The sequence below is a fragment of the Lytechinus pictus genome, chromosome 4 (assembly GCF_037042905.1).
Source record: "Lytechinus pictus isolate F3 Inbred chromosome 4, Lp3.0, whole genome shotgun sequence".
Classification (NCBI taxonomy): Eukaryota; Metazoa; Echinodermata; class Echinoidea; order Temnopleuroida; family Toxopneustidae; genus Lytechinus; species Lytechinus pictus.
The window spans coordinates 26,718,303-26,744,771 of NC_087248.1; the positions used below are offsets into that span (position 1 = coordinate 26,718,303).

The window sequence follows — 26,469 nt, forward strand, 5'->3', positions numbered from 1 at the left end:
GTGACATGAAATCAAATCTACAACTCATACTCTATCAATATATGAAAAAAAAATTGGGGTCAACGGACTATTTAAAGAGCTACAGTGAATTTTCAATAGACATGTTTTTGCCCATATATGGCCTGTAGTGAGAGCTCGCGCGCACACGTGCTGCAAAGTTTAACGGGTGATAATTTCGTTATTACTTGTCGTAGAAGGTTGATCAAGGTATCAACTTGTTCAGAATTATATTATCGGTGCATTGATATAAAAAAATTTGGCGATTCTATGTTGGAAGATGCAATTACGCGCGAAAACGCGCGCGCGTTTTTTTGCAAAATGCTTAAAATGGCCTGAAACGTATGGAAAATTAATTTGAAACGAATTTGAACATTTTAAAATTTTAATGCGCGCGTACGTGCGCGTCGAGGTGCGCGCGCGGAATTTGATGAAATTTTTAGTTGACCGTTGACTTGAAGTTGATGTATACCAAATATAGTTGATTTTTTATGACTCGTTATCGAGATATGATAATGACCTGATTTTTACAAAATGGCGCCTGGATGACGTCACGATGACCTAATGACCTTGAAAAAGTTGATTTTACTTGAAATCATATGGCTTGATGCCTGACAGAAATTTGAAGGAAATTGATCATGTCGATTTCGAGTGAACGTGTGTACAAAAAAGTGTACGGAAGAAATAAAAATAAATAAAGAATAAATAAAGAAAGAAAATTCTAGCGAAATCAATAGGTGATCTGTCGTTGACAGACCACCTAATGAATAGCCTATACATATCTAGAAAGTGTTTTGAATAAACATTCATTTTAGCTGTTGAAGTTGCTGGCTTTCCATAAATGCGCTTGATCGGATCAATCGCATTCTTTTTAAGACGGGGCTCAGTTTTATATAATCATAATTTTGTGTTTGGTGACATATTCAAGATTAAAGCAGCTGAACATAGTGAAAATCTTAGAAAACTCTTAAGTATCCTTGACATACATAAACTGCCGTATGCAGATAAAGCTTGGATAAGACAGACACTGAAGAGATTTGATCAGCAGATTTTCCACCAGTGCACAGTTTTGTTCAACAAAATGTGTTAGATTTTCATGATTTCCCTGTATTTTTTGTAAGTAATTTTTTTTCTGCCTGAAAAATTTGTTATCCATTAAATTTTATGTTTTTACAGAATTTCAAAAATTGTAGGTAAGAGACGATTTGGCTTTCCTCTCTCGTAAGGACAAATTTGCCATGTTTGGGTGTTCCTTTGAAGAGGTCAAACAACGTAAATTAAAGATGACAACAAAAACAAGTAAAGTTATTTAATATAATTAAAGTCAAAGTTGCCTTTGAGATTTCCTGTTTTCTTCTATTTTTTCTGCCTTCTCTTGCCGCTTATTGGCATCCTCATTATGTTTTGACCTAGGTGGCTTAATTTAGATTGGTCGGAGGCTTGTCTGTTGAGTATCAAATGAAAGAAGTGTGGAAATTCGTCAGACCAGTTAATATGGCTGAAATGGCTACCCTAGATAGATAAGAGATATCATTAAATTATTATTATGATAGAAGCATTCTGTTTTCTGCTCTGCCTTACAGGTCGCGTTATCTACAGCTTATACCTGATGAGCGATTGCTACATCGGAATAGATCAGCAGTACAGTGTATGTCTAGATGTGATAGAAGCCAACATTGAGACGCAACTCAACACAGAGATCAACCCTGATGAGCTGGACTCAGACCTGGAGCTAGAACTGGAGGCAGAACTTGATGGACTAGACCTGGATCAGTGATCTCTATCTTGTTGTTTTGGTCTTGTTCCTATCATGTCAACACAGAGATCAATCTTAATGAGGTGGACTTGGACCTAATGTCAGAGCTGGAAGTGGAACTTAATGTTGATTATATCTGGATCACTGATCTCTTATTTTGTGGCCCTGGTCTTGTCTTGTTCATGTCACGCAACTCAACACTAAGATCAACCCTGAGGAGCTGGACTCGAACATAGAGCTAGAGCAGGAAGCAGAACTGAATGGTCCAGATCTCTATCTTGTGGACTTAACCCTGGTCTTGTTTGCAGGGGTCATCTGCCATCCATGCATGTACCTCATCACCAAGCAACTGCTTCATCGGTAAGGACCGCCAGAGCAGGGTATGTTTGGACACAAAGGCCAACAAGACACAACTGAATACAGAGCTCAACCCTGACGAACTGGACTCGACTTGAACCTAGAAGCAGAACTGCTTCAGGACTTAAATACAGACCAAGATCTTGATCAGTGATGGCCTACCCCTGGTCTTGGTCATTCTCAATCATTCTTTTATCGTTTATGTGCCTTTTCTAGAAATGAACAAAGATTATTATAGAAATCATGTATTTCTGATCAGCTCATCTGGGATGATAAAGAATTCAATACATTATTGCATAATTAGCCGACAGTTCGTATGAAACAGCCTCTGTGGGTAGTAAGTTTTAATTGAGAAATAATGTACCAAATTATTTTCTTTAGGTTTTTATTAATAAATGGCAATGTATACAACATGTCAGATATTAGGCAGTTAAGGGATTAGGGAAAAATTATACAACAAGAAATCTATTGTCAACAGCCCTTCATGACATAGCAGTTTTTGTCAAAATCAATGAATCCAAAGAGCAGTTTTTTCAGCTCAAAATCTCACAATAATCTGCTGTCCTGGTTCACCAATTTTGACAAAGACCTCCTCTCAGCTGTTCATTGTGGTTTAACATGCATTTTCATTGGATTTTCTATGTTGTAGAATCCGTCCCCTCGCAATCGCAAAAAATCACTATTATCGAGAATAGAACTCTAACAAGCAAAACAAGGAGAGAAAAAATAACAAAGTATGGAAAGATTCTTTGTATAGTGAGTATAAAAATGTTACCTTCTCTTATTTACAAATTTACTTTATACACAATAAGATGGATACACAAATTTTATGAAAGTCATCTCCATTGGTTTTACATGCAATCAGGAGGGCATCTTTGGTATTCCATTGCTCTTTTGGCTACATGTAAGTAATAATAATAATATAGGTATATTTACCCAGGGAAGCCACTTAAGTTATGAAAAATGTTTCCCAGCCGGCCCTGCTATTGTTATTATTTCTATTTATTATCCTGCTATTATTGCTTGATCTAAGCCAGTCGCCTACCTGGCTTAACCCTAAAAAGACTGGGGGGGGGGGCTGATTCAGCCCCCCCCCCTCGACATTTTTCGCGATAAATCTGTAATGCGAAAAGCTGGCGCCGCGCCGTTCCATGACTTTTTTCTTTCAAGTCTTGCGCAACTTTTGAGACCAAATTTGCGACCCCCGGGTACGTGGTTCCGAAATTACGCAACATTTCGTAAGTACATGTCGACCCAAAATTGCTAAAAAAACGTGAATTTGTGTACAAATCCAATGCAAATTGTGTTTTCAGCCAAAATTCATAAATGTATCATTATTTTCAATTTTACTAATCAAACTAAATTAATTTCATCTTGTTTATGGTCAGAATAAAGTCACGGATGATTTTCATTGAAAAAACAATAAAAAACAAAAAGTAAAAAAACAAAGAAATACATAAGAAATTTTTAAAACAATAAAATACATAAGAAAAGAATTGTGATGTTGAATTTTTTTTTCATGTACATTTGATTAGAATCCTACAAAGAGTCTATGAATAAAAAAAATAGCAGTTTAGAGGCCTTATTTAGTTAATTAGAGCAAATCTTTGATTTTACGCATAAATTAGCATAATTAATGAATTTTGAAATTTTTCGGAAAATTTGATCCTACAGTCTTGGAGATTATGCCGTGGGTAATGCACGTGCCATTTTTCGTCGCGATCGCGCGGTCGACGGCCGAGATCATAGGGGGGGGGGGGCTGAATCAGCCCCCCCCCACGTCTTCTTAGGCATCAAAATAGCCCAGTCTATTTAGGGTTAAGTCTGGCTTGTGTGCAATTTACAAATGTGATAAATGCAGTCATACATTCTTCACACAGATGGATACATACATTGCACATTATTTGGCTCAAAATTTATGACGTCGCTACAGTTATTAGTATTTTGTTTGTAAGTAAATAATTTGGCTTGATAAAGTAAAATACTCAGACGCGATCTGAATAGGAATTAAAGCATTTTGCGTAGCCATATAAAATACTGAGTAAAAAACTTACAAAATCAATACTTATAATTGAATACCAGCCTATATCTCTAAGTAATAAAAACACTTAAAAATTTAGAAACATAAACAAAGCGTCTCATAATGAGTAAAAATTTGACCTTGTTTTATTTGACAAGTAATATTTAACATCAATGTTACATGTATGATTTTTTTCTTTGTATTTCCATCCATAGGCTTGTCTTTATGTTACACTGAATGTTCTTCATCTCAGTAAAGTATCATATAGGAAATATATACTTATGTGAAATATCTAAAAGATATTAATTGTACATAGCAAAATTAGGAAGCATAAAGTATGCTTGATGTGAGATTAATATAATATATTTATTTTGTCGTATTTCACTTTGCCACGACTCTCCTTTGAGGAAGTTTATGAAGAATTGTTTCCCTGAAAGAACAAAAAAAAAACGTTGATGCATTTGATTCTGAAAGCCTCTCACACTGAACTGGGCTGGGTCTTGTCCGTGGGCGTCACGGAAATTCATCTGATCCAAAGTCATACTCAAATATGCGTGGTCAATGATATCTTGCCATGTTCACACTCTACTTCATATTGATCAAGGAGACTGCCGTTGTGTTAGCATTGGCACTCACTTCATGTGAACATGACTTTTGGTCATATTCAGTGTGTAGAGGACTTCAACAAAAATTTATGTACCTGTTGGCAGTGCCAATTTGATATCATGTTTTTGAAACATGACAACATACATATGCATGTATGATGAAATAATATTTTTTGCTTCAAGCTTTTTCTCTTCAAGGTGGATAATGCCAAAGTGTTTCCTAATAGGAAATAAAACAAGTATCAGAATAAAGAAGTATTTTGTTCAAAAAACAAAAATATCCAAGTGAGGTTTGCAGTTTTTCTTTGGTCATAAATTCCATTCCATTGGATAAATTACAATATAAACACCTCGAGAGTAAGTTTAGCAATTTATCTTTGGGCTGATATTTATGACAGTTCATACAATACACAATTATCCAATGCAATCAGCCATAGAAAATATAGCCTGTGACGAATCGCTATGCTGTATGTTGAAGGGCACAGGACTGCAAAATTGCTTCAATATAGGCAATCATATGATTTAAGAACAACCAACATGTGCAAACTGGATTTATTGACCCACAACTCATTGGCAACAAAATTTTGAGCACGTTCAACTTGCAAGAGGCAAAAAATAAAGACACGCAAGGCTTGCATGGAACAATGCGACAGGGCCTTTAAAATGAACTGGGGCCTGTTGCAGAAAGAGTTGCAATCAAACGCAACTCTAAATATCACGCGCAACTTCATTTTTAACCAATCAACAGCGCCCATTTTGGACTTGCGATTGATTTTTTGACTTGCGTTTAAACGCAACTCTTTCTGCAACGGGCTCCTGATTGCCTAAAATTGATTATCTTACAGCCAATTATTGTGCTCATAGTACTTTTTGCTGCAAGGGTAAAATGCGGGGTCTTGTGAACTAACAATATAACGAGCAGTATGAAAAATGGTCTACGGAACTACATGTACAAAAGAACAAATCAAACGGTTGAAAAATGAGATCATGGAAACTGCGCAGTAATGAGGACACTCGTACTATTCATAGTACTTGGCAACACTGTATCCTAGCAGTCCTGAAAAGTTTGTAAACTTCAAACTCTTGACGTTAAATCCTACGCACAGCATTCAATCATTCTCAGATTTCTTCAATCTCTTTGTGCCTCTCTCCCTTATCTTCCTCCTTTCTCGGACATCCTCACTTCTATACGAGTCACCGCTTTGCTCCTGGGACTTCTTCTTTGGAAGATTTTCCATCGATCTGTCTCTACCATCATTCACCGACGATAAAACACTCAATCTCTCATGGAAACTGGTGATTACTCCTAGCTGGTTCTGTTGATTTTGAATGGGTTTTGAACCAAGGGCCTGCGGGAGGCCTTGGTGTGGTCCAGCTGGTTGGGTGTTCTCGATCTCGAGAGATTGCTCAATATTTGCTATTCTCTGATGCATGGTGCACATCAATACCTGAAGCTGGGAAAATAATAAAAAAATCAAATGGGATGTATTTTATGCCTGTACATTGCTACTGGTATTGGTCGTGGGGAAGTTGCATGTGACAACCCCCCCACCCCACCTGACCTGAAAGAATACATGTACCACAAGGTCCTTATAAATTGAAGGGCAAGTCCCCCCCCCCCATCAAATAGTTGATTTGAAAAGGGACGTGAGAGGGAGTTGACTTGAATAGAAAGAGAAAAATCAAACCAACTTTTTTAACAATGGTGAAAATTTCATCAAAGTCAAATATAAAATAAGAAAGTTTAGAATAATTTGACAAAAGCATACCCCAGTCGGTATGCAAAGGAGGGAACCGATGATATCACCCAATCACTATTTCTTATGTATTTTATCGTATGAAGTATGAGATATTTGTACATGTATTTTCCTCTCTATGAAAATGTGGAATGGCCATTTTGTATCAAACCTATTCAGATTCGATTGAAGAATTTCCTCATTGTCAAATCTGCGTGAATGACATCAACTCATTTGCATATCACTCTGATGTGCAGAGAACTGTTTTGGGGGAAAAATAAATGATGTTACATGAAAAAATGAAAATGCATATTTTATTGTTTGAAATAGACACGAAATGAAATACTCCGAAAATTTGCTTTGCCCAAATTGATCGTGGGCCCGGCAGCCGCTGTGCAGCTCCAGATCGACGAGGCTCTATCCCTTTTATTGTTGAATGCCTAACAGGGTAGCAGCAACTCCCATCTTTAAACGTCTAATGTTCTGACGCGACTGGGGTTTGAACCCCCGACCTCCCCGTTGTGAGACGGACGCTCTACCAACTGAGCCAACACACTGGTTACATGTCATAATTTTCTCATTTTACATCCAAATTTGATGAAATTTTCAGCATTAATTGGTTTTTCTCTTTTTATTCAAACAAACTTATTTTGGGGGGTGGACTTGACCAACCCAACTTTTTTACTTTTTTTGCAATGCCCCATACCTTCATAACTGTGTCTTTCAATGTCCTTAGATCAGTGATGCTTGGGACAGAACGAGAAGGGCCATCTTCTAAGAAGAGGCTTGTAGTGGAAGATCCTATTTGGTAACTGCAAAAATAAACAGACGCTCATTTTAATATCCGGCAATATAGTAATGATAGCAACAAGAACATGCAATTGTTCATGTCAGGTTGCAAACAGTGCAAGTAAAAATGAACGAAAGAAGAATTACAAAATTCTTGTACATAAACTTTTGCAGAACTTGTCAATGAATAATTGCAGTAATCTTATATTACACATTAGTCTAAATGATCAAATTACACGTTTATTAACTTGTTGAATGAAAACTAATTGACAGGATTAATGTTATTAAAATAGCTGAAAGGTTGATCATGCATGTATATCAAAGAAGAATTATTGAAATAGCTGCCAAATATAATTCTGGGAGTGCATTTTTGCATCGAATAAACAATGAATCATGATAGTATTTGCTTTTCAATCAAACAAAATAGATACAAAGTAACTATAATGGGCTCAGTATTCCTCTCTTGCTATTGAATTTATAGTCTCTGAATAAAAACTACACAAATTAAATCATAAAATGTGTGCCCTTGTACAATGCACTATGTAGAAATAATCCCAATAGCGGCTTGTCATAAAGCTAAACTGGAATGTCTGTGCAATGCGTTGACAGAGTGAAGATCCATGTTTACCACAATGAATGATGGCTATGTGATTTTTTTTCTTTTCCTTTCTATTAAAGGAAACTACTGGTATGTTTAGCAAGTTTGTATTTCAGTCTCCAATTTCACCATCAGATTAAACCTGAACATGTTATAGACTTTATGATTTTATGATTGAAATAAATTGAACTGAACTATTATTTACAATTAAAAAAGTGATGTGCGAACAGATGTGAACTTGTGACTTACATTAAAAGTTTGTTGGCATCTAAGGTGTAGTAATCCCTAAGGTCATCCAGGAGTCTTGGAGTTGTTTTGTAAACCTTCCCCACTACATTGTGGCACTCCTTACATTCCACAGGACTGTATGTACTGAAAAAAATGAAGTAGAAGTACGGTAGGTATTTGTATCTCACAGGTCAGATTCAAATTCAAATTAATTTTATCAGTCCATAAAAGGGAATCAGGTTTCATCATATTACTTTGCTAAGAACTATGCGATGTAAGCAAGAGAACATGGGAATAACTAATCCTCAGGAGACGATGCAAATGGATTGGACATATTCTTAGAATGGATGGCCAGAATATCACCGGTGTAGCTCTCCGACTGGACACCAGAAGGGAGAAGAAAGAGGGGACGGCCCAAGACCACGTGGCGCAAAAACAGTAGAGGGAGAACTAAAAAACCTTAACACACATGGAGAACCAAGGGTAGACATAGCTTATGATCACAGATTCTTACCTTCCTTGGTCCACACCGTGAGTTGATGTTATTCGTCTTGGTGAGAGCCCAACAGAAGAGTTTACTCCTGAGGAAACAAAACAGAAGATAATTAAAAAAATGATATGTGCTACTGTAGCTCTGTATTTGGTTGTGTCAAATTTAGATTGCAAGTCACAGGTAGGACTAGGGACATCATCTACACACACTGTAGTTATTCTAACAATTAAGGGCACCCCAAAATAGAACTTCATTTCCGACATATACCCTAAAAAAAAATTTAAATAATAAAGCTTAAAAAAACAAATTTGTTATGATAAAATGGGATATTACTTACCGATGTTTACATGGCCATCTTTCCTTCTTTGTTGGTACATGTAGCTACAATGCAATGTAAGCTACGAGGCGCATATATAGAGGCCGGCAGACATTTTCTACGCTTTATTATAGATCTTAAAACTTTATTTAAAAGCATATACATGTTGGAAATGAAGTTCGATTTTGGGGTGCCCTTAATTGTGAGAATAACTACGGTGTGTGTAGAGCAAGGCGTTAGTGAATTTCTTTTACTCTTAACCCTAAATAGACTGGGCTATTTTGATGCCTTAGAAGACTGGGGGGGGGGGGGGGGGCTGATTCAGCCCCCCCCTATGATCTCGGCCGTCGAGTGCGCGATCGCGACGAAAATTGGCACGGGCATTACCCATGGCATAATCTCCAAGACTGTAGGATCAAATTTTCCGAAAAATCTCATAATTCATTAATTATGCTAATTTATGCGTAAAATCAAAGATTGGCTCTAATTAACTAAATAAGGCCTCTAAACTGCTAATTTTTTATTCACAGACTCTTTGAAGGATTCTGATCAAATGTAATTAAAAAAAAATTCAATATCACAATTCTTTTCTTATGTATTTTATTGTTTTTAAAATTTCTTATGTATTTCTCTGTTTTTCGACTTTTATTTTTTTATTGTTTTTTCAATGGAAATCGTCCGCTACATTATTTTGACCATAAACAAGATGAAATTAATTGAGTTTGATTAGTAAAATTGAAAATAATGATACATTTATGAATTTTGGCTAAAAACACAATTTGCATTGGATTTGTACACAAATTCACGTTTTTGAGCAATTTCGGGTCGACATGCACTTACAAAAAGTTGCGTAATTTTGGAACCACGTACCCGGGCGTCGCAAATTTGGTCTCAAAAGTTGCGCAAGACTTGAAAGAAAAAAGTCAAGGAACGGCGCGGCTCCAGCTTTTCGTGTTACAGATTTATTGCGAAAAATGTCGAGGGGGGGCTGAATCAGCCCCCCCCCCCCCCCCCAGTCTTTTTAGGGTTAAGCCTCCTGGCTAGTTAAGACCAAGTGCACACACAAAGGAAATACATATATTGTAGATCTAGACCCTGAAGATTTTAAAGAATTTTCATAAGCAACTCGCTTCCTTTGTATTGATCCATTCACTAAAAGCAAGGCAGTATGTTTATTTCTTTCATTCATTCTAAATAGGCATGCAAGGCTACAGCACAGTACTGTACTTTTATTCTATGATCGACATGGACTAACTATATTTCTCAGGCACTCACACTTCTGCAACTTGATGTTGTCTCTCCTCCTTTTATTTGCCTCTCGTCATCTCTTTCTCATTCATCTTCTTGTAGTGCTGGCTGTTGCCTCTAGCTATATCCTATATTGTGCTCCTTTGTCCCAGTGAGGCGTCCCGACAAACCCTTCCCGGGACACCTATTTGTCCCGTATTTCAGAATATTGAACAAAATATAGTCAATTTATTTAAAGGTGAAGAATTTTCATCAAATAACCAACAGATGACGTAGCAGAAACAACAATAAAATCGATAACTAGATCTAGTTGTGTCAGCTTTCGTTTTGAGTCTTGTTGTGACCGATGCGTACTAGTAATGGGATGGGAGAGATGCCTGTGTGTGATGCCGCGTTGTTTCATACAATTCTTAAGTTTGACACTGTTTCACTTTGAAATTTTATTAATTTCTAAATTCTTCCTGCTTGCCCTACGTGCGTCCAAGTTTCAGTTCATCTTCGTGATAGGCTGCAGAGCCCTTTGAAGATTACAGCAGATGATGATGAGATGATTTAAGTTTATTCAAATTAAAAAAATAAATTAAAACCCCAAATATCATTAAGATATTTGTTAGATGATTGTATTTTTTTTCCTTGAAGTTTGAACTTTTTTCCTTATTTTGTTCTTTCTTTCATTTTTCTCTTTTCTATCCTTCTTTCTTCCTGCTTGCCCTATTTTATTCCATCTATCTTTCTTTCCTGATCCTTTCTCTCTGTTATTTTTTCTTTCTTTCCGTCTTCCTCTTACTTTGCTTCTTTTTATTTCCTTCATTCTTTCTTTCCTTAAACTTTTCTTTGCTTCCTACTCCCTTTTCTTATCGTTCTTTCTCTCCTTCCATTATGTTTTTTTTTCATTCTCTCCTCCCTTCATTCTTTCCTCCCTCTCTTTCATTCTTCATTTTTTTCTTCCAATTATTTTCCCTTTAGTCTTTCTTTCCCTCCCTTCCTGTTTTTCTTCTTTCTTTGTTTTTCGCTTTCTGAAGGAAACATTTTTCTTTCCTTCATTCTTTCTTTCTTCCTCCTTTTTCTTACTTCTTTTTTTCCTTTGGCTTTATTTTTCTTTCACACATTTGTGTTTCTTCCCAATTCTTGTTTTATTCCTCTCTTTCTTTATATCGTTTCAAAGAATGACGGAAACCTTTCTGCTCTTTTATTCTTTCTTTCATCCTTCTTTAAATTTTATTCTAACTTTCTTTCTTTTATCCTTCATTATCACAAAGCTTCATTTTTTCTTTCTTTCTACTCAATTCATATCTTTCCTTTCCTCTTTTCTTTCTCTCCTTCATTCTTTCGTTCATCCTTCCTTTCAATTCTTTATAATTTGTTTACAAGTCTAACAACATTGTGTAAGTTAGCCTTCATCTGCCTGGCTCGGTCGATCCGCTCATGCAGCGTGAATTGCCTTTGTCGATGTTCCATATTTCACTTTCCTGAATCCTGGTTCACCGGAACAGCTCACACTCACAGGTATTCGTGCTTTCTTAGCTTAGCAGTCAGGTAAAAAACCTCGGTAAAATAATTATAATAATAGAGACCAAAGCTTTTGGTTTTGCTATAGACTAGCCTAGACTACTACGAAATATCATTATCAACACGCACAAATTATATTGAGTGGGACTACAACTACACGACGTCCAGCACTAGCGATCGAGCTCTTCAAACCGACCGGTTGCCGGGGGATCTTCGGGGTGAAATAGACCTTCGGTACCGTACACGTGTACGGGAGCGACAGACATACCGCGGTACTCACGATTTACGGTGATAGTTTTCAAATCATCATTCGCTGTAAGGAAAGCCAGTGAATCACTCAAAATTGATCTACAGCCCTGACACTGGAACACAACAGGCAATTCTGCGCTGCAATTTTCTCCGTCGTTTTCAGAATCTTTCAAACCATCCATTTCTTTCCTGGTGAGATTCTTACCGGGGCAGGAAGCAGCGGGCAGGGCGGACTTTGCACTACGTACCGTACCGTATACCGTACCGGGGCGCCGCTGCCTGCCCGCCCGGCCCGGCGCCCACCACCGGCCCGGCCCGCATCGGACCCTAGCTAAGCTAAGCTGACACTGACAGACACACCGATGTAGATCATTTGGAAACTATGAGATGAGGCATCTTCGAAAACGAAGGAAAAACAGAATGTCGCGATATACAAGTAAGTAAAGTCGGATTATTATATCTTTTTTGTGGTCATTTGGTAGACCAAAATATGCTGAAAAAGTGAAATGACCAATGTCAATTGTCATGAAGTAGTGTCTAGTGAGCAGAAGGACCAGGCTCTGAATTAAGTTGGCGACTGATTTCATTTTAAGTCTCAATACCGATACTATCATCTTCACAGATGGGTCTGCATTGTCGAACCCAGGTCCTTGCGGAGCAGGCATTGTCATCTACTGGACAGGACTGAACTGCATACCAACCTGCATCGGCAAGCCTGTTGCTAGAAATTCGAGTAGGAGTTTCATGCTGAAATGGTCGCCATAGAAACAGCTGTGGAACATGTCACCCTGAAGAAACCAGCCCTAGTCGTCGTAGTGCACATTCTCACTGACTGTCAAAGTGCTGTCATGGCCATGACCAGTTCTCTCCACTCTTCATCGTTCCCAGAGGTTGTGTCTCGCACTAATAAAAACATCACTCTTCTAAGAAGTAGAGGCACTAGTACCGTACTAGTAGTATACCCAGTTGTTGTGTGTCCGGACAGGTTGTGTGTCCGGACGATCAATTTTAGAAAGTCATTTGGAAGAATTTACAAGCGAAGTTTCGTAATTTTTTAGTACAAAATGTTAGGAAATATTATAAAGAACAAAATAGAAGATGATTACAAGTATTGAATTCATATTTTTAGTGTAATACAAAGACAAAAAAGAAGGCTTCAAAAATATAAAGTGTCCGGACACCCGACCCCCCATCCTAGTACTGTCACCATCACATGGATCGCTGGGCATGCAAATATCATGGGAAATGAACTTGCTGACCAACTAGCCAAGGATGCTGCTTTGGAAGCGCCGTGGCAGGAGGCTATGCGAGAAGGGAAGTCCGATGTATTTTTCGGAAGCTTGTGTGCGCTTTATTCGAGCTGAAACTGTGGATCAATGATGGGTTACTATTATAATTACACCCTGACTTTTAGGAATAATTTTATTGACAATCCTGAAGAACAGAAGCAAAGTGGAGTTTTTTTTTCCTACTTTTACTTGGGTTGATCGGATTCGAACATTTTCTCTTTCGTGAGTGAGCTAGCCTGGCGCTGGCTGGCTGTGCGTGCTTGCTACAAAAAGGCAATTTTCACAGGAATCCCTCGGCCCTCAGACTTTAAACAGGCCACATATAAGTCTTTACAGGGCCAGGCAAGCCCATCTTCCACTACTGCAGCCCTTTCCCCCTCTGGATAATAAAGGTATTTTCTTGTTGAATGCATTCTTTTGTGAATCATTTTATGTTCTACTGTATTGCCTGAAATCAGGCTTGAACTTATTTTTTTAGTCAATGACAGACAATTCATCATTTCATGAAATCTCTCTAATGTGCATTTAATCTATGTGCCAAAAGTTTTGATGGTTTAGACATCTGTCGGATACTATCAAATGTTGTTTCTTAATGAGTTTTGCTACCCAAAACTCCCGTCCGTGGGACATTTCGCCGCGCGCTCCCTCACAAAATCATACCTCCGCGAAATCTTCTGGATTCTATCATCCCAATGTTGGCAGCTGTGACACAGCTCTCTTCCAAGATCCACAGAAGTGAAGCTGATGGGGATGCTCACAGGACATACCAAACTCAATGACAATATGCACAGAATTTTCCCTCACAACCACCCTTCACCTAACTGCAGTTGCAACAGAGACAGGGAAACTATAGAGCATGTCCTTCTCCACTGTTCACTCTATGAGTCCAGTAGACTGAAGATGATACAGACCATAGAGATAGGATACAGCAAAACTAACACTCCATACCATCTCAGAGAGATCTCAGTGGTCACCCTCCTGGGCTTCAACCCTGCAATGACCAAGCAAATGCAATCTATTATTAGAGCATCGGTGGTAGCATTTGTCTCATCCACCAGCGCTAACATCTAGCCAAACTAGCCAACAAAACAATTAGGCTACCTAGCAGTTTTCTACCTTTGAGTTCTCAACACTAAGTGTCTACCGAGGAGACTACTAGGGCGTGAAACAGGCCCAAAACGAACAACAACAACAACAACAATGTCATGACTATTAAATTCAATCAAGCTGGCCCACATCTTTTTTCTGTCTTTTCATCAGGGGCGGTGGAACATATTTTCGTTTTGGGGGCAAAGCCAGGAAAGCAATAATAATGTCAAAATGTGCATTTTGGGGTAAACAGATATATATTTTTCTATGAGTTTACCAGCTGCATGAAGTAGTTGCATATTATGACTATGATTGTGATAACTAAGTAAGTAAAGTAGAGCAAAGCCTTTTTCACTGGTTTTTGAAGTGATTTCTGATGAATGATGAAATATATATTCATGTTCTATTTTTTTCTGCGAGCGAGCATAGTGAGTGAGCGGTTTGGAAAATTGTCAAATCTGAAGTTGTGAAACTTGCTCTTTTGGCGCTATTCACTGTTAAAAGGGCATCCTTGACCTTGTCGCTTTGCGAGATTGATGTTGCCATGCAGCGAGAATCGAAAGCTCAAACTTTTGTAAATTTCATTTAATAACTAAAATAAGACATGAAAACTGAACATCAAAGCATTTTTTTAAACATGAAAAAGTTGTGTAGCCTATCCTAAAGAAATTGACTTGAGCATGAAGTGCGAGCTGAAATTTTTTATATACATGTATACCCAGCTCAGTTGTTGTGTGTCAGGACAGGTTGTGTGTCCGGACGATCAATTTTAGAAAGTCATTTGGAAAAATTTACTTGCGAAGTTTCATAAATTTTTAGTACAAAATGTTAGGAAATATTATAAAGAACAAAATAGAAGATGATTACAAGTATTGAATTCATATTTTTAGTGTAATCCAAATACAAAAAAGAAGGCTTCAAAAATATAAAGTGTCCGGACACCCGACCCCCCATCCTACAGGCCAGAAAAGGGACCTGATAAGGATTGCATTTAGTCACTGTTTATTAAGGGGAAGTTTGAACATCCTGACAAAAAGTGTGTTTTCAAAATAGCAGAACAAATAATTAAAATATATTTGTGAAGTTTTGAGGAAGATCTATCAAAGAATAAAAAGCTATTAGAATTTGGATTATTTGATTTTTGACGTCAAGATATGCGAGCAGATTTCCTATATATCGTATGGTAAAAATATCAATGAAATGTAATTTTCTAATAAAATTGAAAATTTTTGAAAAAAAAAAAATGAAAATGTTTATTGTACCTTCAGTATATCAATACACAATTCAGTTAACATTTGCTCCTAAAAAGAAAATAAAGAATAAGTCATCACGAACCACAACATATGTGGTAGCTGCTCGTCACAGTTAAAAAAACACTATTTCATTCTTGTAAGTTTCTTAATCTTTAATGAATTTCCTCAAACCTTCACCAAATTTTTTTTAATTTTACTATTTTTACAACAGGGTGAACTTCCTCTAATAATTAGCATACATATATCTCATAAAAAATAATGTGAATACAAAACCCGAGCCATAAATTTGTGATGTTCCACCCCGAAAATTGGACATTCTATTGAAAAGCATTTTTGTAACCATGCAAGGACAGAATGAGTACCATACTAACAATGGGCCATAAGGCCTAATTGATGCCAAAATTTTGTGATTTTTTAATCTAAAAATACATACTTCAAAAAGGTATTTCATCTTGAAAAAGGGCACTTTCCATGAGGAAAAAAAGAAATAAGGGTATTTTTTCCTATTTATAAGGAAATTTGCACTTTGGTGATTTTTTGATCTAAAAGTTTTTAAATCTAAAAATACATGTACTTCAAAAAGGTATTTCATCTTGAAAAAGGGCACTTTCCATTAATAGGAAAAAAGGAAATAAGGGTATTTTTTCCTATGATTTTGACGCCCCATGTACATGTAGAAGGGTTCCTAAAGCTATGTCAAATATTCTGTGCCTCAATTTCTAAAATATATTATTACACCATAGGAAAATATGAAATTAAACTTTCTGGTTTTCTGTGCATGTAGTGATTTATTGCAGCCTCTCGAGAAAAATTGAATAGGAACCATTTGTCACTGTGCAGTCACAGTTCCACACATAGATTGTGAATTTTGCCTTTGAAAGCATATAGCTTTACCAGGACCCACGTAGCTTCAGGACCCCTAGCCATATATATTGTAGATCTTGGCCTACTTTTTGTATGTAGATGAAATACTGCAGGATTAATAACCAACATGTGACTAGAGAAAACAAAGTTGAACATTGTTTGTAGTTTATCCTTTTAATGAATTAATCTCAAATATACAGTGTAATCCTTATTTGTTTTCATTTTTTTGTTCTCTCCCTTTTCCATTTCTCTCCACCACAAACACCTTCATTAGAATTACTGCCATCATGCACAACAATGGCGTGGCTACACCGCTATCAAATATAATCCTTATTTGTTTTCATTTTTCTCTCTCACTTTTCCATTTCTCTCCACCACAAACACCTTCATTACCATCACTGCCATCGCGCACCACAACGGCGTGGCTACACCCTATCAACGTCATCATCGCCGGTGTCTTTGCATCCCGTGTAGCAGTATCGGTGGACCATGAAGATCAATACATCTTACTGATGAAGTGGATGAAAGAACATGGATTTAGCTGCAAGCGTTGCTGTCTCAAGCCTGCCTTCTTTCCAGGTAATTAAGTAAAGGGACCCTTATATTCGGAACTTAAGTCGAAGTTCAGCTTAACAGTATAGGCCTCTTTAGCAGGCCGTGTCATGTCAAAGATTGTTGTAAAGTAGCCCCGGGGGGGCCACTTACATTGACGAGTGGATACCATGCGCGACCAAAAAAACACGTAAAAAGGATGTCTTTTTCACGATAGGGCACGTTACGTACGTAACGTGATAAGGGTGTCAAAAACACAAAAATATTGAAAAAAGGGTATCTATTTCGCTAGGACAATTACGTGTTTAGGGTCGAATTTGCGGGGATGATAAAACAAAATTAAAATGTTTTATAAAGGATGTCCTTTTTGCCCCAACACTTCGTGTTTAGAGTCCAATTTGCGCGAGGTGTAGAAGGTGGGGTCGTACTTAACCAAATAAGGTAAAGCCGACGACCGAAGGACCCGTAACAATAAAACATTCCTGTAGGCTGTACTTGTTTAGGGGTTCATTTCAGGGAATATTTGCCAAGAGTATCGTTTTGTTTCACGCCAATACTTATTAAGGGTGCATTTTCAGAATATGGAAATTACGTGTTTAGGGTTCTTTTCGAGACCCCATGGTCGCGCATGGTATCCACTCGTGAATGGAAGTGGCCCCCCCGGGAAAGTAGCCTACACTGCTTCATGCAAAGTGTATTTTGGAATGGATAGGTGGCCCCAAAATAGCCCCATGAAAATGTAATAAAATGTACTACCCCTTTCCCTCCTATTCTGTCATTCAGTATTACATTACCGTTATGAATGCATGAATTACTAACTCATGTACATTTAGGTTTGTATTGTGGACTTGTGGTGTTTGAACAATTTTTATGTTTTGATGAAATTTAGAATTAAAAATGGGGGTGGATCGTTGCTGATTTGTCCCAATCTGCATTCTTTCATTTATAAGTATTATTTCGATAACCTTTTTTTTTTCTCTCTTCATATTATGATGAAGGCTAATTCATATAGAAGTACTGTAATTACATGTGGTCAATTCCAGCGTAACGGACATGACGTTCAGACAAATTTGTGTAATTCAAAGCTTTATACAGTAGAATTAGCAGTCTTTTGATAATTGTTACTGAGCTTATCAGACACATTTAAGTATCAGTTACATACACATGAAATTTCAAATCGTTTCGTTGAACAGTTGCGGAGAAATAGCACTCTTTGTGAGCGTAACGGACATGACACGAAATGGACGAAGCATTTTTACCTCCTATGGCTCATCGATATTCCTGTGAATTCTTAGAACGTATGCACCTGATGTTGGTGTTAATTTAAGTAAGATCATGCTCTGTTCATAAAATGGTGTTTAACAACAGTTTTGCAGTGCATTCTGTATTCATAGCTCAAAATGTAGCGTAACGGACATGACACATGAAGCGTAACGGACATGACAGTTTCGTCCACGTTTTGTAAGCGGATATAATTATGTTATTACAAGATATGGTACAAGTCTCATTGTTTACATGTTAAGGCTAGAGGTTAGAGACACACATCATAACTGGTAATCTGTAATATCTCCTATCATTTTGCAATTTGAGAGAGGGGCTTTTCGTACAATATTTATAAAACCAATTTTTTTAAAGAAAAATGTCTTTAACACCAGTTAACAACAGTTAATGAGAATTTTCCAGTTACTACCATCAGCCACACCTAATTAAAAGAGAAAAAGTTGATAGTAAAGATTATTTTTTATTCATGGCTTACTATTTGACAATATACACTAGCGTAACGGACATGACACCCTTACGAAGTGAACTTCATCATCACTTCTTAATATCAAAATGAAAAAAATATGAATAATGAAAGTTATTATGTAACAGCAAAGTACCTTTACTAACATTCTTATGAAAAACATGTAGATATTATTGGCAGGTATTATTAATTTAATAGCTATAGCCTACATGATAATTTTATATAGAATACAATGCTTACATAGTACCACTACAGCACACTGAGAAGACCAAATCTCATCTTTTGTGAGAAGAAAACAAAATGTACCAGACCTGTATAAATCCAAGATGAACATATGTTATGAAATGTATTTTGTGATAAAGAATGTACTAGTATTAATGTCAGTTTTAAGATTTAAAAAAATGATATAAAAAAGTATTTAAAAATCTAATAGCAGTACCTGGAAAGGTAATCGGAATGTTTGTAAATTGCTTCTGAGATTTTTTTTTCGTTCAAAATAAATATCATCCTGAGTATAATCATCCTTTCATCAAATCTTGGATGTTCTAAATCTTACGACCTTGCTTGCTAACAAATGTGGCGACTGGCTGTATCTAATTTTGTTGCATTGTCTGCGCTGCTTGTGTACAAATGAAGATACATCACTCAAATCGTGATTATGGTTGACCAAAATACTATGATGACATAATTTATTGATTGCACCACATTCCTTCCATGGCCCCTTTGCTTTGTGATATTGCAAAGAAGTGCCACTGTAGATTCATGGATTCACAGAGCTGCATCATGTAACACAGATATCTGAATACAAACTTGTTTTTAAATGTGAGCCCGTGCCATCACTGAAGAAGTTGAGGTTGGTGAAAGTCAGATACTTTGAAGCAATATCATCAATGATCTCATGAATTCACAAGTTGGAATTTTATCATGCTCCAAACTGTCAGCAAACACCTAGATAATCAATTGTATTGTTCAAACACAAATGATGCAGATTGTGATCTGAGTATGTTGCCAGATCTAGCTGCATCTTATCCTAATATTATGTGGCATACCGTTAATTCTCAGAAAAATATACCAGAACAAGAGCTGAACTTTCATCATTTACCAACTACTAAAAATAGCTTGAAAGACATGCAGATTCTAGGAGTTATTACATCCAGCTATCCTCAAGCAACTGAGACTGACCTCAGTCTGTGACACTGAGCCTAATATTTTGTTTTTGTGAATGCTGCCTTTTGTCATATATAAGGCGTCATGTCCGTTACGCAAAGTGTCATGTCCGTTACACCATTTTTATGAAAATGAGAAGTGGTAAGGGAAAATGATTGCTACACATGGTAGGGGGTTTAATTCTAACATAGAATCTGAATCTGCAGTACCTTCAGACAAATTTCCTGAAAGCTGTGAAAACTTTAAGTGAAAAACGTAACGGACATGACACTGATAATGATAAAGAAATCACACAAATCTGAAGATCGATTTCTCTAAAATTGATGAATGGCATAAAATTTAACGATGATTTTCTGTTGATGTAAACATTAATCAACTATTCAAAAGTTAAAAGAGACCCCTGGGACCTTATTTGCTTTTATTAGAGACAGGAAAGATGAATTGTTTAAAAATAGCCACAATTTTTAGATTTTGCAATTTACCATTCTATTTTTTTAATGATGGAAAAAACTACAAAATTTTGTCAATATTGCGATTTTTCAATTGGAAATTGAAACTTTATAGATTACTTTTTAAGAAAATATGACTGCTTAAGTGAGATCTGAAACTTCATTTTTTCTCTAAAGTGAACATTTTCCATGGAATTGCCCATGTTTAGATTTATTGTTATTTTGTGTTATTCCATGTAGGCACCAGCCAATGTGGAGAACCTCTCGACAGAATTTTCAATTCTTTTACTGTAGGTGACCCCCAAGCATTGGCTGGTGCTCAATTTTACATATCTTTTGTAATGTTTCTATTGCTGTCATACTTTCTTGCCTGGAAACGAAATAAATAAATGAATAGATCGTTGTACATTATTTCCAGGTGCCAATTTCATTTAGAATGTAAAGTTATGATTTGGAAACCTTGATTTTAATTGGCTGTACATGTACTGTAATGTTTGTATTGCTGTCATACTTTCTTGCCTGGAAACGAAATAAATAAATAAATAAATAGACCGTTGTACATTATTTCCAGGTGCCAATTTCATTTAGAATGTAAAGTTATGATTTGGAAACCTTGATTTTAATTGGCTGTACATGTACCGAGCCAGGCTGTTGCCACGGTAGTTACTGTAACAAAGAAGTTATTGCAATCACTCTGGGTTAAAGATGTTTATCAAAATATGTTTTGTTGGTAGGTCCACCATCATCATGTAAGTACCATTACAGAGTAATCAAGATGAAAACAATTATTATTCATTTCCGATACAGATACTGGACGAGGACTAATGGCAAGAACGAATTTTAGGGTGAGACGGAGAAGATTATTTCCACCTTTGAAGCCAAAGGTTTTAATTCTAAAGTTTATTATTAATTTTTTTTTAATGAAAGAGCAGAAACAAAATAAAAGTTGTGTGGTTAAAGCTGCATTGTAAATTCTTGATATGGGTCAAAATTTACAATTGAAAAGGCTAGGTTTATGTTTGGCAAAGCATTTCTGAGGCATTGATTGAAATTAAAATGAAGATTTCAGGGTAAAATCATCCCATATGTACCTGTAGGCTCTCTGGTTGGTGCTTCATAAAGCTGTTCATATTTAAGTTAAGAGCAACTTTAGGAACGACTGGTGAACCTTTCTTATGCGTTAAATAATCACTGATGAACATTTCATGGTGATATCATTAACCACAAGAAAGGATCACCTGTTGTTCCTAAAGTAAAATCACTCAAGATTGTGAACAGCTTTATGAAATTGTCCCCTGATGTGCTACCACACCATTTGCAAAATACTCTGATATTTCAGTCATACACTTTAGAAATATTGTCAATTACATTTGAATACATCATCTTTTTAATATGTAGTCAAAATATATGCAGGAGAATCAGTCATGCTCATTGTGTGTTTATACTCCAGCCCGGTGATCTGATAGTTGAGATTCCACGGCGTCTGCTGGTGACCCCGAAAGATGTCTTGAACACAGAATTAGGACCACTTATAAAGAGGTATGAATGATTCTTTTGTTTCTGGTGATTTGTAACGAGATGCACCAGTCGCTCCATGTTAAAGAAAAAGTTATGTGCTTCTAAATGTAATACAGATCGATGGGTTGAGAATACATTGTAGCCTTTTGTTAAGGTTTTGTGACTCATCCTGGTCAAGTAATGCCTGAGACGAGTCCAAAGATCGATAAAGAGTTAGCGAGTCCTGGGTGAACGCGCGTTTGAGATTCTGGCAAAAGTGTGAAGGTATGAATTATTCATGAATGGGTACGTTCGGTTCTGTGGTATGGGGTTCTTTGATGTGAATGATATGCTTACTGCATTGCCGCTCCCTCTCAGGTAGCAATCGCAAGTCAGAAACAACGGTTAATATAAGAAATCCCAGTCGGTTTTCCTATGCACTGTGGCTGAACATGCATTTATTGTTAATCTTTGTTCAGTCAGTAAGCGTTTGATAAGAACACTATAACGACACATAGCCTTGCCTGAAGGCCAGCTTTGTTTTGTCTTTGATTCTATAAAAGGATGATTCTGAAAATAAATAACACATGTATTGCAAATATTGGTTTTCCAACATGTAGGTGGGTGATTCCATACGTGTCGTACGGGACATTTAGAGAACATTTGACAGTTTTTTGACAAGAAAAACAAAAAATATTCCAGTAACTAAAGGTGATCATGAAGTAATACCAGAGTGTTAGAAAAACCAAGACTTAACATGACTTGAATTCACATCCTGTATAATACAGATTTAAAATAGTAATGTGTCGTACGGACGCAGAAAAAGTGGCTTTTTTAGAAACCTCAAGTTTGTACTCTAAAGTCTGTGAGTTGGACAGATAATTTTCATAGAAACTGAACTCAAATTGATATTCAATTACCCAAGAACAAACACATCTATGAAAAAAAAAAAAATAAACATTCATGAATAAATAAAGCAAATTGCAATTTTCGAGAACATTGTGGCGTACGGGACACTCAAAATGTGTTGTACGGGACATCTCTAAATTGAAGCCAAACTTTCTTACTTCATGTCTCTTTGACTTCTTCAATCACTTTATTTGGCTGATGATAATGATAATCCTATCAAACTAAAGACATTCATTATGTTAGAAACCGCTATTGGCTGAATATTTCTGTCAATTATCATAAACAAAATAATGTGTCGTACGGGACACTTGTGTGTCGTACAGGACACTTCTGTGTCATACGGGACATTTCTGTGTTGTACAGGCACTTGCGTGTTGTACTCGGCAGTCTGAATAAAACAATGAACTTTTTATCAATCAGAAGGGGAGCATTGCCGCTAAATTCTTCCTTTTTAATGAAAAGTCTTTTAATAAGTAGTCATTCAGGACAATATAATTAAGTAACCTCAATATATACAATCGGGAGCGAAATGTTATCATTGTTTTTCATGATGGGAAATATACAAGGGTTCACAGCATTTTTATGAGCTGAAAAACTTGAGGTTTTGTGTGAAGTTATATTTAGTGGATCAATTGATGATTTCCAATACACTTTTTAAACAATGAATGAATGAAACTGTAAATTATGGGGCTAAAATGTTATAATTTTTCATATAAAATGTATATATACATGATATATGTCACAACTGTCACTAGTAATTCCACAAAGTATTTTTTTCTAAAGAAATGCGGTTCTACTTTTTCAAACCTTTCTGCATTTCATGAAACCATATGGTTTGTCTTATTTTCCAGATTTTTTGTGAACAACATGGTTTGTCTTATTTTCCAGGTTTTTTTTACAACTTGAAAAAAGGAGTTTCAATACTGTATGTACAAAATAAGTGATCATCAAGGGAAGTCCAAATAGATGACTGATATGTATTTTTTTTTACATCTTATAATAATTCCACATTAGCATGCAAGAGAAAGTCATCTTCCAGGCTAGGGTAAATTAATTATAAAGGTTTTCTTCTCATGCTCAGTGACAAAGAAATTAATCTGCTCTGACCAGTGAAAATCGCCAGTTTAGCTGGAGGGGTTCAGAAAAGAATACGCCTACATGAAATCATATTAAAATGGTTAAAATCACCTATTTCATGTTCTATGGAGATAAAAAAAAGTACTTTTTCAGTTCACTTTATGTCAGATCAATTACTTGAATTAAAATAGGTCTACTATTTATAGTTTCTGAATCCAAATCCTGCAATTAAATGCATAATATATTGTGTGTCGTACGGGACAACTATTAATAGGACAATTATTGAAAAGTGAAGGGCAGTAATTAGATTTTTATGGGATAAATCGATCACTCATGGGTCAAAGATAGAGAAACTGATTTTGTGAAATTGCATCATCAAAAATAAAATTGTAGGTAAAACTTTTGCACTTTCATGTGTCGTACGGGACATTGCCAAAAATAGGTTCGAAAAAATCAGGGCTGCCCCTATTATGGATCATGAAAATGTAGATACTATTTGGAACCATCAATGATACATTATTCCATTGACCTGCAATATTTTCAATCTTCTCGTGCTTTGCCAATAATTGTTTCAGGCAGTGTTTGTACTTGACTATAAGTCTATTTAATCAGCAAAATTATTGAAAATTGAAAATTCCATTGTTCCTTCCAAAAAAAAACTATATCTGACTTCACTTTTGGTTAAAACTCATTATTTTCATAAAATTTAGGTATCATAGTAAAATATTACACTACTTATGACTTATTGAATGCATGTTGAAATTTATGATATTTTTGAAGTTCTAGTGTGGAATCGCCCAGGTAATCCTCAATAGCCAATTCATCCACTATTTAATACCAAAAGGGTGAAAAGAAAAATGCATTACTGTCTTCACTCAAGAATTAATTCATGATTAAATGAGGTATATGTAGGGTAATGCACCATATTACTTAAGAAGCTACTTTGAGCAGTACTCGCTCTATCTACTAACAGAATAGTTTTGTAGATTTTATGGCTATTTCATTCTCGGCCCAACTCCAGACAACCGCAGAAACCAACACCCTACCAAGCGGTCTGTGCATTCCTGATCACCGAAAGGACAAAGGGCAAATCTTCTTTCTGGTACCCTTACATCAATGTCCTCCCAAAGGACTTCACCACACCAGCCTTCTGCTCCGCCACTCAAGCCCAATTTGATCTGCTGCCCTCTCAGGCACGGATCAGTGCCATCAAACAGCTACAGGATATCCGATCAGCATTTGAGAGCGCTTCATGTCTGTTTGAAGACATCGAAAGGACCTTTCCCCGGTACAGAGGTGTCTTCGACTTCGGGTCCTTCCTGTGGGCTTGGTTCGTGATCAACTCTAGGTCGATCTACATGGAGCCCAGCGGCTGCGAGGCGTTTCAACCGAAATCAAAAGACGACTTTGCTCTAGCTCCTTTCCTTGACCTTCTCAACCATTCTCCAGGTGCCGAGGTATGTTCAAGTGATGTGTTGAGTTGTCGAAATGTCACTTTAATTTATAGACCCATCAGGGTCAGGGTCATGTCCGACACATTGGTGTATCTTGGGGTTGGGGCAAGGGATTAATTGTCTTATATGTCTGTTTCTGAGGTGCAAAAAAAGGAAAAGTGAGGGGGGAAAAGGTTGAAATTACTGTAACTCTTATCTGATGGATCGTCTGAAGAATTCATGTAGGGGTACACTTTTAGTGTGTGTTAGATATGTCACTTGTCGGCCATAGCTCGGGGGCTTCCAAACTGCAGATGAAAAGAATATGAAGTGGAATCAATATGCAAAGGTATTGGTATTTTCCCCTGTGATTAAATTCCTGTGTCAGTGTTTTTCCAAATATGTCTGCAACCTGGCCTTGATCAGATAAAGCTACTGGGCAAGACATTTTGAAACTTTCCCTGATGTTCAGTAATATTTGAATTCACACTAACCTTATTTTTGCTTATCCCATATGGAAAGCCCTATACAGTTTTACCACTTTCTGATGTCGCAGATCACAACTGGGGACATTTAAAGTGACAACTTGAGAAAATAAAGTCAGTTTTGAATTATCCAAAGTTTGAATGTATACTGCTGTAACAAAATGAAAAAAAAATTTTGATGTAAATTGGATCAAACAGAATGTCATTTGATAAAATCTTACTTTGGTTGGCCATGTGAATCATACTTGGTAGTGGAAACATGGTGTGGTGGCTGCGACTTCTTTTCAGTCAGAGTGACATCCCCCAACTCCTTTCACCCTATATGCCTGGGAGGCATCATTGTCATTATCACCAAAAATCATCATTATATTTTTATTATTATTGTTGTTGTTCTATTTTACCTTTTTTATCTACCGCCAGGTCAGTGCAGGCTTTGATTCAGCATCTAATACGTATCGGATCAAGACACTAGACAACTACCGTACCTATGACCAAGTCTTCATTCACTATGGCCCCCATGACAATGTGAACCTACTCTTAGAGTATGGCTTCGTGATCCCCTCCAACCCGCATGATGTAGTTTGCTTTGAGCTAGGTGAGCTCTTAATATATATTAGGCAACAATTATTTATGCTTTTTGGGGGGAGAGGAGGAGGGCCTACTTTTCACAACTTACTGCCTAAATCTGTTACTTTGAATAAGCTTTACGCTTGCGATGAATGGAAATTTCCAGAGCTCCTCTGTGTAGTTTCAGGATTTT

General features: G+C 36.7%; 3 protein-coding genes across 3 annotated transcripts in view; 2 read left to right on the plus strand and 1 right to left on the minus strand.

The window, feature by feature from the left end:
* LOC129258764 (activating signal cointegrator 1 complex subunit 3-like) overlaps positions 1-3,524 on the plus strand; it is a 61,938-nt gene extending 58,414 nt beyond the window's left edge. The window contains exon 42 of the mRNA XM_064098749.1: positions 1,581-3,524. Coding sequence (XP_063954819.1) covers positions 1,581-1,774 — 194 coding nt within the window. The 3' untranslated portion in view covers positions 1,775-3,524. The remainder of the gene's footprint in view (positions 1-1,580) is intronic.
* Positions 3,525-4,251: 727 nt separating this feature from the next.
* On the minus strand, positions 4,252-12,417 carry LOC129258763 (uncharacterized). Its single transcript, XM_054896994.2, has 5 exons — positions 11,933-12,417; positions 8,601-8,667; positions 8,108-8,230; positions 7,178-7,283; positions 4,252-6,189 (listed from the first exon to the last, which is right to left on the minus strand). Exons 1-5 carry the CDS (start codon positions 12,081-12,083, stop codon positions 5,845-5,847), a joined length of 792 nt encoding a protein of 263 aa, XP_054752969.2. The 5' UTR covers positions 12,084-12,417; the 3' UTR covers positions 4,252-5,844.
* LOC129258762 (SET domain-containing protein 4-like) overlaps positions 11,894-26,469 on the plus strand; it is a 46,620-nt gene continuing 32,044 nt past the window's right edge. The window contains exons 1-6 of the mRNA XM_064098006.1: positions 11,894-12,337; positions 16,871-16,975; positions 21,116-21,153; positions 21,759-21,847; positions 24,813-25,248; positions 26,130-26,304. Coding sequence (XP_063954076.1) covers positions 12,289-12,337; positions 16,871-16,975; positions 21,116-21,153; positions 21,759-21,847; positions 24,813-25,248; positions 26,130-26,304 — 892 coding nt within the window. The 5' untranslated portion in view covers positions 11,894-12,288. The remainder of the gene's footprint in view (positions 12,338-16,870; positions 16,976-21,115; positions 21,154-21,758; positions 21,848-24,812; positions 25,249-26,129; positions 26,305-26,469) is intronic.

Bases quoted from the DNA above. Each gene is read 5' to 3' on its own strand.
- LOC129258763 (XM_054896994.2), bottom strand. From the start codon at position 12,083: ATGGATGGTTTGAAAGATTCTGAAAACGACGGAGAAAATTGCAGCGCA. The intron at 8,231-8,600 runs GTAAGAATCTGT...CATTTTTTTCAG, and splicing joins CACGGTGTGGACCAAGGAAG to TACATACAGTCCTGTGGAAT. The intron at 6,190-7,177 runs GTATGGGGCATT...TTATTTTCCCAG, and splicing joins TGAAAGACACAGTTATGAAG to CTTCAGGTATTGATGTGCAC.